We start from the raw sequence: 15000 nt of genomic DNA, 5'->3' as shown, positions 1-15000 counted from the left end.
CACTCTCAGGAATGTCTTGTGTAACTTTCAGGAGTTGTCTCGTCACACCAGCGTCCTCGTCTCTCTCTCAGAAGTGCCTCATATCTCCTCCTATATTCTCATCTCACTCCGAGAAGTGTCTCATCTCCCTCTCAGGAGTGTCTCATATCGCCTATATTCACATCTCACTCTAAGGAGTGTCCCGTCACCCTCTCAGGAGTGTCTCATCTCACTCTCAGGAGTGTCTTTTCTCACTCTCGAGAGTGTCTTGTCTGACATGTGTCCTTGTATAACTCCCATAAGTGTCTGGTCTCATATCTCCTGTGTTCTCATCTCACTTTCAGGAGTGTCTCGTCTCCCTCTCAGGAGTGTCTCATCTCACCTGTGTTCTCGTCCAGGTACTCCTGGGAGGAGTGTTGGCTCTGGTGCACCCACTCCCCGTTGCACTTGAAGAAGATCTGCAGGGCGGGCACAGCGCGGCACTTGAGCCTCACCGGGTTGCTCTTGATGATGTAGGCGTCATCGGGCTCCATCAGGAAGTGAGGCAACGTGCTCTGGCCGTCCGAGCCCCCATCGCCGCCCGACGCTGCAGAACAGAAAACAACACACGGGAGGGAGGCACCGGTCAGAACAGAACAGAACAGAACAGCACGCAATCATTTCAAGAGCTGCTCATGAGCAACTTGAGCTTGTGAACTCTCAGATTGGAGCCACCATCATCATCAGACAGAGCGTATGGAAAAACTTATGAATTTAACAGTCAGAACAGTGCAGAGGAGGAGCACTTAGACACAGTGGGACCTCATAACTAATTAGACTTTTTCATTCTGATCTCACACAAGTTCTCTTCTGAAGTGAAGCAGGCATTATACTGTCTGGTTACCGTTTTCAGGCAGAAAACAGTAGCGCCTATGTATGACTTGTGTATGTCTATGCTACAATGTGCAACTCATACCAAATTCAAATGAACTGAATTGAAATTGTTTGACGTCGCATGAAAAAGACCTATTACAGATGTTGTCAAGGAAATGCTTAAACATATGAGCGGACACTGTATTTCAACAACATAGGAAGCCAGAAGTCAGAGTAGAGACGGAAACGCAAGGCCGCAGCTGGGGACATTGGGCTCCATGAACAATTAGAGATGAATGATTTTGAACAATATCAGCTGGCAAAGCATTGGGACTGTGCAGGAGGCCAGCAGTCAAAACCAATACAGAAACAAAACAGACAGTGCTACAGATTTTGGCCCCCATGAAAAATGACAGTGCCACTGCCCAATCATTTCTGCTCCGTGATGTGCAACTTGAGCTTGTGAACTCCCAAATGAGAGCCGGCCTAAAGGCCCATTTATACCCTACGGAACCGGACGAAATTCGTCTTTCCGGGCCAACCGTTGCTCCCGGAGTTGCATTCATACCTCCGTCCGTAAAATTGATGTTACGTAATAAATCCTCTAGAGGGCAGAGTCGGTTGGCTATGAATGGACAGTTGCTGTGGCAGATTTGTGTTCGTTTTACAAATTATTTAGCCCAAATAAAATAGCCAGACCTAGGATTCACGGAGATAACACACTGAAACAACTTTAAGATTTGTGTAATGATGTATAAACAAATCCAGGAGGCTTCGTGCTGGCCATTTAGGTTTGTTGTTGGGAAAACGAACGTCCTCCGAGCCCAAATGTAAACAAATGAGGCATGTTTTTTAGCTTGGCTAGCATGGTAATGGAAATATACCCTTTCACAAACTCACAGGTTATTTCATTAACTATTTGTATCGTTTTTAGATGTGAAATACTTCTCTTCTTCGTTGAGTTTTGTAAATTGGTGTCTTTTTCACTATACTGCCACCCACGGCCGCCTCTGGTATTGCTCCGTTTCACCCGTAGTCACCGGATTGCTAAGCACTCGACCAACGGACAAACTGACGGATGAAACGACCCCCGGAACCGGGTGAAAGCGTCCGTTTCCGTAATTACCGTAGGGTATAAATGGGCCTTAATCCAACACTCTACTGCAGTGGTTCCCAACATTTTTCTTAAGGGACCCATATACAGCATTACGTAAGCGATTTACCATTGCATGCTTTGGTGACCCGCCCACAGCGTGCTGCATGAAAGTTGATCACGTCACAAACGTTCTGTTTCTCGTCATAAATGACTCATTTATTTGTTTATCTATTTCAATAGATGCGTTAAGTGAGCCTTGAATTTTGTTGTTTTTGTCACGCATATGAATGAAATGCTTTTTCCGTTATTCAACATACCAATTACATAAAAATGATTAAATCCGCTAAATTCAAGAGGGCTTTGCGGCCTCCTGTGGATGTTGGTGGGTCCAGACCCCCATGTTGTGACCCACCGCTGTACTGGAACACGAGCAGACAGCAGCCTGACCATCACTGGGCAGAACAGTCACCGTTCCCCTCCATAATGAGGAGCTTCAGCTTGTGGACTCTCAAATGAGATGTTTCCAGCAATCAACATTTTTGGTGCAGTACCCAGTGACCCACACAGATGGGATCACAATTATAGTTGTTAAACGAAAAACACAACGAGGTGAAGTCGCTTCATCATTTGCTGTTAAGAAGTGTGGCATTATTTCGAGTCCCTGTGCTTTCCCCTTCACACTTCAAGTGTGTGCATGTGTGTGCATGTGTGTGCGTGTGTGCGTGTGTGCGCGTGTGTGCGTGTGTGTGTGTGTGTGTGTGTGTGTGTGTGTGTGTGTGCGTGTGTGTGTGTGTGTGCGCACAAGTGTGTGCACATGTGTGTCTGTGTCTGTGTTAAAAAACATGACAGTTTCCAGGAAAATCTTCAAAGAATAAAGAAGAATACGCCCAGAAGATCACAGTGTTCCCTGCTCGCTCACGGATCAACATAAATCGGAGCGAATCGCGGATGAATGAAACGTGTTTGCAGGATGTGCCGGGGGTTGCGCTGCCTGACTGCACCATCCAAGCCTCCAAACGTGCCTCATCTCCTCTCAAGACGCAATTTAGTCTTTAGTAATTTTGTGAACAGCATAGGCGCAGAAATTCTCAGCCAAAGTGCAAAATACTGCAAAACAGCTTTTTTTTGGCCTTTACCAATAGATGTTCATTACCCCGCTGTCAACAACTGTGTTGCCTCATTTAGAAGGTAATATATGGGACAAACAGCTGGGGATGCATTACCTCTACTAAATCCACTGGGGAAGCCTCTATAGTCCCCTCATCGGCGCCAGTGATGGATAAAATGGCGGAGTAGAACTGTTCCCTTCATTTCAGATGGGGGGGGGGTTCATGCGAGCGTAACATTCAGGCCCATCAAGCCTTTTCTGTAAAGTGTTTGATATGGCTAAGCCACGCAGATCTGCAGAGAAAAAAACCATGAAAGTCATAATAGCTTACCATCAAATCCAATTTTGTCCACTGCAAATCGAATTGACCGTCCCGTCCCCCCTCCCCCTCCCCCTTTCTCTTCTGTCTTCCACATTTTGTGTCATGTTAAATGGGTATAATAATTGAGCAAACACGCGCACAAGCACACGGGACACGTGCACAAAAACATGCGGACGGTGCACTTTTTCTGCACAGATGAGAACAGGCATTTACACTTTGCACTGCGTGCGCTTTCAAAAACACATCTACTCAAAAATCTGCAGGGATCTTCAGCGATCACGCAGACAGTAAAACCAAGGGGATGGATTTTTCTTTTTTTTTTCATGGAAAAACACTTTTCATCCTGCTTTTCATCTCAAACAGTGCAAATGCAAGGCACTGTAAAGCCCCATTGTGAGACTCAGTAAGGAGATAATTAATGTAGTTAATTCCTTTCAGAAATTAACAACGATTTTGCGTTAAGTGCCTCAGATTCAACCCATCTGCACATTTGAAAATAATAACTCTTATTAAAAAATGTATCTTTGTCTAGCCCCTTTCAAGCACTACAAAAACTCCAAAGGCCACATGAAAGGGCAGTAAGGGGGCACAATAAGCCATAGCATGGGAACACAGGCAGTAGGACTCCATGGAGGCCTAGAACAGTGTTTCCCAACCAGGGGTACGTGTACCCCTAGGGGTACGCGAGCACACTGCAGGGGGTACTTGGAAAAATGTAATTTTAGCAATGCATGGAGCATAGTAACACTGGGATAGAGAATGCAATATAGAACATGAGTTAGGGGCTACTCATGGCACAGCAAAAAAGGCTTAGGGGGTACATGAGACAAATAAGGTTGGGAAACACTGGCCTAGAGGGCTAGCCACGGACGTATATACATGTATAGCCTACATGGACTGCGCTCTTCTGTTGAATTCCATTCAACAGTTTTGAAGCATCCGCGATTGATCAGTGAGGATTGTTCTGCCCTAAATATCTGCATTCATTCCTTAGCAACGCTGACAACCAGCACTGACAGGACGGTGGTTTGACTGTGAATCAAAAGAATTCTAAAGGAATTCTAAATGTCAATCAAGTCAACTAACAATGCCCATTGGTCATTTAAACAATTTAAATAGCTTTCTGAAATAAAGGGTCAGCAGAAAAAGAACATTTGGCTTGTTTGAAATGGACAGGAAACTATCATTTGCCCGAAATAGAGTAGACTCGGCAGAAATTGGCAAGGAGATGCATTGGCTCAAGTCTCCCATAGAGATGAATGGGAATTGGCCATTTTCTTCCGGTTTCCAGGTCTCGTCCCAATCCCTACCCCCCTCTATTCTCTATTGGGTCCAACGCACCACTCATTCACATTAGCATGGCACGTGTCCTGTCCTGCAAGCATTTAGACGCCTTGTTCGCCCAACCCTTGCCCACTCCTGCCAATCATGTTCCAGCCATAAAGGAGCCCACAAAACTGTGCCCTTTCTCAGTCACCGACTCACAATAAATCTGTCAATGTGTCATCTTCCGAAACATTTCATTACAGGGAAAGGGGTTTGTGTGTGTGTGTGTGTGTGTGTGTGTGTGTGTGTGTGTGTGTGTGTGTGTGTGTGTGTGTGTGTGTGTGTGTGTGTGTGTGTGTGTGTGTGTGTGTGTGTGTGCATGCATGTGCATGTAAATGTGTGTGTGTGTGTGTGTGTGTGTGTGTGTGTGTGTGTGTGTGTGTCCGTGTGTGTTTCTGTGTCCATGTGTGTCCGTGTGTGTTTCTGTGTCCGTGTGTGTCCATGTGTGTCCGTGTGTGTGTGTGTGTGTGTGTGTGTGTGTGTGTGTGTGTGTGTGTGTGTGTGTGTGTGTGTGTGTGTGTGTGTGTGTGTGTGAGAGAGGAGGGCGGTGTGTGTGTAACAAGGGTGAAGATGAAGTGTTGACAGTAGGATGGGGCGGTGAGGGAGCGTAATGAATGAAGAGAAGTCAGGTGGAAACAACATCACAGGGAAATAAGGTGAGAGGTCCCACTCGCCAAGAAATCACTGTCAGTGACACCACACACACACAGACCCACCTTAATATCTTAGTGGGGCCCTCACTGGCGTTGATGAGGGGACTATAGAAGCTTCCCCTGTGGATTTTATCAGAGGTAATGCATCCCCAGCTGTTTGTCCCATATATTACCTTCTAAATGAGGCAACACAGTTGTTGACAGCGGGGTAATGAACTTCTATTGGTAAAGGCCAAAAAAAAGCTGTTTTGCAGTATTAACACCTTAATATCTTAGTGGGGCCCTCCCATTGACTTCCATTCATAGTAACCCTAACAATAGCTAAAGAATGCTGAAAGAATGCCAAACCAAAACAACCCCTAACCCTAACCTGTCAGTGAGGAAATGTTTATACACTTTTACTTTTACCAGGAACAACAAAACTACCCCAGCGAAAGGGGTCAAAACATGTGGGATCCAGGATTTGGGCCCCACCTTGTTGTGTGTTCTCCAATAGCAGTGGCCGCACAAAGGTAGATTGGTGCAGTACACACAGACACACAGACACACAGACACAGACACAGACACAGACACACACACACACACACACACACACACACACACACACACACACACACACACACACACACACACCTCAACACCCACACGCACCTCAACACCCACAAGGAGATTCGCAACTTCTAGAACTAATTTGTGACCCATCATCAACCACCTGAAGTATCAGCAGTTGGAGATTAGGGTGTAATTTTAGCTGCCATATGTCATTGGAAGTCAGGAACAGTAACACAGACATGGCAGTAGGTTAAAGATTAGGGTGAACATGGCACCAAATTACACCATTATGGGTGAACAAAACCCTGATGTTCTTCTGGTGCTTGACATTTTTGGTCCTTTTTCCTACTCTGAAGACACTGAAGATGGCGGAAATGTGTGCCTTTGCAATCATGCTATCCCAATATCCAACAATAAACAGCTAAACTTTCTACTACCCTACTAAGCTGCTCTCCACAAAAAAACAAGCAAGCCAATCCACACAGAACAAACCTTTGATGCACATAAACATATGATCATGCAGGGAGCTAACAGCACCATTACTATCTAACTGGTGGTGGGATAACAAGGGCCCTTAATGAATTAGAAGAGATGGGAAGAGGGTGGTCTTCCTCTAATTGAGCTGGAGAGAGACTTTTTTGATTGGAGTGGAGCGACTGGAGTTCACACATATCCCAAACCACCGGCACGTCGTCACCAAGCTCATTACGGACTATTTCATAATGCTCGTACACTTGCCGCAGTCAAAGGTAATGAATAATTGGAACAAGGTGACAATCTACGCTCCATAAACCCTGAACCCCCCCCCATCACACACACACACTCGCACACACACACACACACACTCGCACACACACACTCGCAAACACACACACACACACACACACACACACACACACACACACACACACACACACACACACACACGCACACACGTACACACACACACACACACACACACACACACACACACGCACACACACAACCTCCTTCCTCCACCAGCACACCTCCCGTACCTTCTCTTCTCCCTGAGCTCTCATGATAGATGTCATAAATACAGCCCTTAATGAATCCAATGAACGTGCTGCCAATAAGTCGCTTAAATTCTCATTACGCCACCTCATTTTTTTTTTTTTAACAAAGTCTGCTAATGGTGCTGCGGTCAAGCTAGCTTGCTTACCGGTATGTTCCCCAAGTGCTGTACACCCTGCCTCCCCACCCCACCACCTCTCATCACCAACCCCCACCTCACCTTGTATGCCACGCCACCCCTCACCTCATACTCCTACCCCACCTCACCTCATACTTCTACCCCACCCACCACCTCATACTCCTACCCCCACCTCACCTCATACTCCTACCCCCACCTCACCTCATNCTCCTACCCCCACCTCACCTCATACTCCTACCCCACCTCACCTCATACTTCTACCCCACCCACCACCTCATCCACCCCCCACTGCACAGACCACGATAAAGGCCCAGGGTGGCCAAAAGGGGGGAAGATCACAAGCACCTCTGACCTGCGCTTAAGTGAGAGGCTGAGCGCCCCCCCCTGGGGGTATGGTCCCTGTCATCAATCACCTCTTCTTATCTTTTCTGCAGCACAGGACGTGCTCTGCACCACAGTGTCTATATTTGGGTCATCCAAAGGGTAAGTGAAATGGCAACTGGCTTTGAACAGGTGCTGAAAGAGGGACTCTTTCGATCAGGAGCCCTGAACTGAATGGTGCCGTGAAAATATTCTTAAATTCGTTTGAGAGGTGTTTTTTTTTATACATACTGTAGTGATGTAAGAAGGATGAGCCTTGCAATTGGGGGACTTGTCTCTTGGGGTACAGACTAGAAAGTCTTATTTCACAAAATGCTCTAATATGGTTCAGTGACAGATTATCCAACTGTGATATGCTGTACCTTTTTTTTAGTAAGGGTACCCCATCACCTGCTACGAATAAGGAGTTGGGGCTGGTTTTGTGTGATGGGGTACGGTATTGAAGGGAGGTGTTGTGAGTTCGTCGCAGGCAAGGTTTTTTCTTTCCTTCTTTCACTTCGGCCTACGTCTCCTGACAGAGTGGCGCGACAACGCTAACTGTCAGCAATAGCGTTTTATCAGTTTACTCCGATCAAAGGTAATGGACAGCAACGTAAATGGGCTACGGGGAGAAGGAGGCAGGAAGATGACACTTAGCTCCTTATCCACCCGCCAGCCACACTGTGTCCTTTTTTCGGCGGCTCGGCAGTATTTCACCGTGGCTCAAACGCACAAAGTCCTTTAAACCGGCCCGCTTTATTCTCACACCCCATCATATCCCCAGGGACTTCTCAGGGGGGCTTTATTTTCTATTTTATTTTATATATCTTTTCCCCCTTCTCCCCCGCTGCCCTTCCCACTGAGCTAAGTTTCAGTGCTGAGACAGATGAGGAGCAGGCGGGGAGTTGGAGGTGGTTGGCGGGAGTGCGTGGGGAGGGGGGGGTGGGGCGGAGTAGCCTACAGGCAGCAAAGTAAGATGGCTGGTGGGGTGGATGGAGGGTGGTGATGGTGGTGGTAGGGGGGAGCCGGGGAAGGCTTTACATGGCGAACGCCCGCTTGGATTTCATCAGGCCCCGGCTTCGTTTGAAAGCTGCGATGTCAGGAAATGTCAGCCTAATCCCGGCGCTGAGGTGAGAGGACTAGCTGGGAGCCGGGGCCGTGCGGCGCTGTGCGGTGCGGTGCGGTGTGATGCGGTGCTGCTAGTCTGCTCTCCCTCCGATCTCCATTTCTCTTCGAAACCTCAGCATGAACTCCACGGGGCAACACAAAGAGGAGGAGCACTCATGACACAAAACACTTTTATGCTCATACATACACACATGCACACACACAAACACACACACACACACACGCATACACACGCAATCAAGACTCAAATGCACACTCTCGCACACAATACGCATGCACTCTGATTCGTGCCCTCCATATACGAGACAAAAGCACGGAGGCACGGAGAGGAGAGCATGTCCATTTGCAGCACGCTACAATAGCGGGGTGTATGCGCACAGCACACACGCACATCAAAGACCCTGCTGAACAATACGGTAGTAGCACAACCAATACATAGGCTACTGTAGCTCCTCCATTGCATCACTGATAGACTATGTGGGTTTGGGGTAAATCGCAAAGCTTTTCAGAGCAAATTAAACAGGCTCCTATTTGCCTCTGAATAATAATCTGGTCCACATCGGCCACGGGTGATCTTTTCTTAACCACTAAAGCGATAATACTTTCAAAGCCTACAGGCACCGCTCAGGGCGTTTTTCCGATAATACCATGCTCCAACAGCCGTCTGGCTTTGAATGAAACTGAAATATGAGGTCATTATTTTCAAAACAAAAGACTGGTTAAAGATAATCGAGTGGAAACTCCTGAACAAAAGATCATTCTATAGTTTGACAACTCTGCAATTTCACCAATGGGTACAAGTAAATATTATCCGGGTCCCATTTTGAGCATTTTTTTAAAAAATTGCAAATGTTTAAAAAACAAATGAAAGACCTGACAAAATCGAACAGTAGGCATTTTATTAATACAGTTGGAATTTTATAGCACCAAACAGCTATATTTCTGACTCCTGGACACCACCATACAGGCCCTAAAAACATTTTACTCTCCAATACTATCTGTAACACAATAAATCTGGCAAATGCAGGCACACTTTGATATGAAAAAATAAAACTTCCCCCAAAAAAGAGGAAGCCTTGTGGTGCTATTTTTGGTCGTCACAGAGTTGAGGAGTTGTCATTGTCATCATGACAGGCCTTCAGATTGTGAAAGTTGTGTAGTGTCAGCTCTGCACATTACTAGCACATCCAACAGCTAACACTCTACACACTCCACACTAACACACTCCACTCTCAAACATCATTGTGGGAACTGTGGTGGAAAGCTTTGCAAGCTTCTTCTTCTTCCTCTTCCTCTTCTTCTTCTTCTTCTTCTTCTTCTTCTTCTTCTTCTTCTTCTTCTTCTTCTTCTTCTTCTTCTGTTCAGATTAGGGCCAAGCTCGTTCTAGCCGGTCACACAGTTTTCGAGGGATTTCATTTTCCACTCTTCGGCCTCTATTGAGTTACACGGTATTGTTGCTGGAAATCAATATAGAAGATATAGCCCTGCTTTGAGGAGGAAAAAACAAGCAAGCCACCAAAAAGCGAATCCGCAGAATGTGACCAGACTTTGACGAAGGGGCAAGGCACACTTTGGACATGCTGTATTTAATTTAGACACAGTGCTACCTCAACTGGTGGACAAAACTACAATTCCCTCCCCTTTTCCAGCCAAGCCCCAACAACAATCTCTCTCTTCCTCCGTCCTCCCTCTCTCTCTCTCTCTCCCTCTTTTCACACACTAAGGTTTCTCTCTACAGAGGCACCCAATTACATGGCAGATAGATCCACGCTCGGGAAACCTGTAAAACTCCCAGTTTTTTTTTCTTTTCGGAATAATTACAGCCTATAGATCAGGTGGCTTGTCAGTAACGGGCGTAGGGGGCCGCGCTGTCGACTCTGCACTTTACTCAAGAGGCCATAAGCAGCTACACTGTTGGCTGATTGACACGGACAGGCTTTGTCAGTTATTGACATACTACCTCAGAGCTCTTCCCGGAGGGGATTGAGATTCTTCCATTAGACTCCGGCCAGGAAGCTGCCAGTATATGGGAGTGATCTACTCCCCCCCACCTTCTTCTTCTACTTGTTCTTCTTCCCTGTGTAGGTGCTTTCCTAAAGCTATCTTAAGCCTCCCATTGTCCTTGCCCCAAAAGTCCTAGAAGCCTTTTTGGCTTCTGCCAAGGAGGGGTGGGGTGGGGTACGGTGGGATGGGATGAGATGAGATGAGATGGTGAGAGGGAATAGTGTGGGAGAAGGTGGAGAGAGAGAGAGAGAGAGAGAGAGAGAGAGAGAGAGAGAGAGAGAGAGAGAGAGAGAGAGAGAGAGAGAGAGAGAGAGAGAGAGAGAGAGAGAGAGAGAGAGCATGCTTGAAGAATCGAACTCAACATGCATCGGTAAGCTCTGGAGAGAGATGGGGGCTTCCGCAACACTTCCAGCCAGATCAGCACCTGGAAGCAGACTCTCTGATGTCACACACACACGCACGCACGCATGCACGCATGCATGCACGCACGCACACACACACACACACACACACACACACACACACACACACACACGCACACGCACACACATAAACTTACTGACTAACACCTACACCCACACTCAAAAAGCTGCATTTGTACTGCACACATCCACACCCACTTACTCCATCTAACTTTCTCTCTCTCTCTTTCTCTCTCTCTCTCTCTCTCTCTCTCTCTCTCCCTCTCTCTTTCTCGTTCACATTCTCTCTGTCCCTCTCTCTCACACACACACAAACACACACACGTGCACTCACCCACGACACACACATGCACGCACGCACACACATAATACTCGCATATCCTTCGCGCCACCCTCACCCACACGAGGCAAGGCAAGGCATGCCCCTGGAAGCCTGTCTTCCATTATGGGTGTCATCTCCCCTTATCAGCCGCATTAGTCCTCAGATAGACTCCTGTGGCAGCTGGAGGGGGAACTGCTTTCTTTCCCTCTTCTCTCTCTCTCTCTCTCTCTCTCTCTCTCTCTCTCTCTCTCTCTCTCTCTCTCTCTCTCTCTCTCTCCCTCTCTCTCTCTCTCTCTCTCTCTCTCTCTCCCACTCTCTCCCCTTCCCTCTCCATCCCTTTCGATTTACCTTAGATGGCTCAGTGCAACTATCTTGACAGTCCCTTTTCAGAATGACTACAGACAGCAATCAGTCAGCCCCGTGCCACTGATACGGCCTAACGACCATGGCATTGCATGGGCCAACTTCAGCGGTGTCATCAAAAAAACGCCTCGATTGTTTATTCGGTTTGTATTAAGTTAGATCACCGCAGAGCCCCCACAGCCTCCACCCGCACCGCTGCGAAACTCACTTTTACGGTTCTTTAATTTAGACAACGGCCCACTAACGATCATTATGGCATTCGACAGCATATGGTGGCAGCAGTAAAAACAAACAGGTAGATGCATGTTTTCACCGTGGGGGCGCGGAAGCAGAGAACCCTTTAAACTCTTGAGCTGCAATACACACGAAGGAGGGCTCACGTTTGAACAGATTGAGCTTAGAGTAGCCGCCATGCTACGCTGGCGAGAGTAATATACTGCGGGACATCTGTCCTGTTGTCTTTTGCTATCTTCATGGAGACCAAGAGCGAAAGCCACCTTTAATGCTCCACAAAAATGGTATTTTAACAGCAAATATGGTAACACGGGCTACTGTAAGATAGTACTGCTGGGGGATTAAACCAAAGCAGCCATGACTGACAGAAATCGTTTCTGATGCAAATTTCTGTAATGAGACTGAATCCTACCAGAATCTCATTAGACAGTTCATTTCCTTCTCCTATGAGAGCGGCTCTGTCTCCTGTCAGATCATTTAACTTTTTTCTTTTCTTTTTTTTAACCACAGAGCCACATTCACACACATGTAGCCACGAGACCACGTCGGCTCGAGATGGAAAAAAAAAGAAAGAAAATCTCCAGAAAAGACCATCATTTCTTCGCTTCCCCTCATCAGAAGCACTTTACATCTAGCATACTGACTGCTCATCTGATGAAACAGCATGCTGTCTCTTTATTGATTGACCCCATCACTCCCCCGCCTCTCAGGATGAGTTCAGCAGGTCTCGGGGCTTTGTATGGGAGAGGAGAGGACGTATAGAATGTGGGCCGGAGGTGCTATAGACAGGCAACAAAATGCCAGACATAAACCCACCGGAAAGGGCAATACGTGCCTTGTATTCATTTTAATGGCCTTCTTTAGGATAACAGCTGCCAAGGACTTTCTGTGTTTCCATGTGTGCTTTTTAAAGGACATATTATTCTTATTTTAGCTATTGAAAGAACTGTATAGAGATTGATTACATGTTAAATACTAAAGGCCATCTCTTGGTCCCACGCTCTCATCCATGTGTAAAGAGCTACTGGGAAAAACATGACAACGCAGTAGATCAGAACATAAAACATACAGTAGATATAGAGGTAGAGCATAGAATATACGTAGATATAGATATAGACGTTCTAGAACATATAGAAAATAACATTCTACACCCTCTACAGTATTAGCCGCAGATGGCTGCAAAATGTTCTGTATGTTAATGCCTCTGCCACAATGCAAGTAGAAGTTTGTTAGTGGAAAGGAATCTTGTCAATAGTAGGTTGCAGGACTCCGAATCCTACTGAAAATGACTAATAAGACCAGCTTGCTGTGCTGTGTGGGTTTGCTCAAACCATCTGTCTGCAGGAGTCCACCATAAAGGAGGAACTTTTCTGAGGTAAAGCCTTGGAAGTAAGTTAACCTTTTTTTCAGAGTGTGAAACCAATTAGGCACCCAAGGTGATTTATGCATCTGTTTGTGTGGGCGTTTTTTTATTTATTTATTTATTTTTTTACCATAAATAAATAAAGGAAGAAACTGTATCGTGAAGCATTGCACAAGAGTGGTTTCAGCCAAACAGCCAATACAAAAAAGTAGCATATCTTGCATCTCAGATATGTCGAGCTATTTTTATTTGGAAAATAAAATTTGGAATTTGGCTGATATTTTCCGATATAATATGGGAGGGATTGTGTGTATGATCATGATCAGCCCTTCAATACAAAACATTATCATACAGTATATTGGTCCAACACACACGCACACGCACATGCGCACACATGCACACGCGCACGCGCACACACACACACACACACACACACACACACACACACACACACACACACACACACACACACACACACACACACACACACACACACACACACACTACTTTCAGTACAGTTGACTGACAACCATTGCCACAACCATCATAGTAGTTGACAGATAATGCAATACTTAAGTTACTATACCATCTATGTTGAGGGCGACCTGCATCCTGGCTAGGTAGCTATGCTGTCTATGGAGGTTTCAAAGTCCTCATTTTTAGCTCACATGAACTCCACCAAGTCCACCAAGTCAGGGGTGACGACACACTGTGGAAACACAATTGTGAACAGTGTATTCTATTTCGTTTCTGCCTGAAGATGCCCTGAATCCTTCCCAGATAGCACCTTCACAGTTGACAAGCTTGCCAAGGGTCCTGCCGCACCAATTTGGCCATGAGGCGCCACACTTACAGTCTCCCCACGAAACACTAATAGAGCGCAGCTGAAGTCTGGCCATGCCTCACTTCTTGGAACTCTTTTGGGGGCGACTGGGGCCAGTTGAAAGAATGGGTTTTCGGGGGGTTGGTGAGGCGACATTCGGACTTGGATGTGGAGACATTGGGACTTGTGGGATGGGGGGAGGGGAATGGGGGGGATCAGTGTGGGTTGATTAAAGAAGCTCCCAGTGGGGCAGCTGTGTACACAACCATCTTGGGATGGGAAATGTCACTTGTTGTTTACCAACCACAGTCTTCATATTGCAGTTGGGATTAAATGTGGGGGACAACTCTTGAGCGGTGAGTTGCCATGGCTGTGGAGGTTTTTTTTCATGGCTGCAACACTGGTACAAACTTCATTATCGATACAGGGTTTTTTTTGGCCTTAAATGTTGACGACGTATCTGAAGTTTTATCTTTTTATATATCAAGCTGGCACATTTGCCCTCAGGTTAGGCTTTGGTTGATCTGGTGAAAGTAAATAATGTTTCCCTTTCATCCATTTGTATGCCTTCATCGCTGACACACACTCCCTGAGGGGGTATTTCCAAAGGCCGGCATTACTGGTGGACTGCAGCAGGTTGACACAGCAACCGGTAGAGGGGCAAATACATATGCAGTGGCTGCACTCGCTTTTCAGCGGTAGGCTACAAAGAGGAAATCAGGCAAAGTGGGAAACTGGGGCTTTTGCGGAAACAATACAGCTTATTCAGGCCTTCTGTGCATGAAAAAACACCATGGAAGACAAAATGGGGCTTGGCAGCCTAATTTGACCAGCAGCTTCATTCACTTACTTCCCAGACACACACGCGCACGCACACTCGCCTGCCCACACACTCACACACACGCACGCGCACACACACACA

At 46.6% G+C, this 15000-nt stretch overlaps 1 protein-coding gene across 1 annotated transcript in view; it reads right to left on the bottom strand.

Annotated features, from left to right (window-relative positions):
* The window catches only part of LOC134445807 (netrin receptor UNC5D-like), a 226568-nt gene that overhangs the window by 121555 nt on the left and 90013 nt on the right, over positions 1-15000 (bottom strand). The window contains exon 2 of the mRNA XM_063194903.1: positions 362-565. Within this exon, the coding sequence (XP_063050973.1) occupies positions 362-565 (204 nt within the window). The remainder of the gene's footprint in view (positions 1-361; positions 566-15000) is intronic.

Source organism: Engraulis encrasicolus, chromosome 3 (assembly GCF_034702125.1).
Source record: "Engraulis encrasicolus isolate BLACKSEA-1 chromosome 3, IST_EnEncr_1.0, whole genome shotgun sequence".
Classification (NCBI taxonomy): domain Eukaryota; kingdom Metazoa; phylum Chordata; class Actinopteri; order Clupeiformes; family Engraulidae; genus Engraulis; species Engraulis encrasicolus.
The sequence above is the reverse complement of the archived record's forward strand: the minus strand, read 5'-3'. Positions and strand labels throughout refer to the sequence as shown.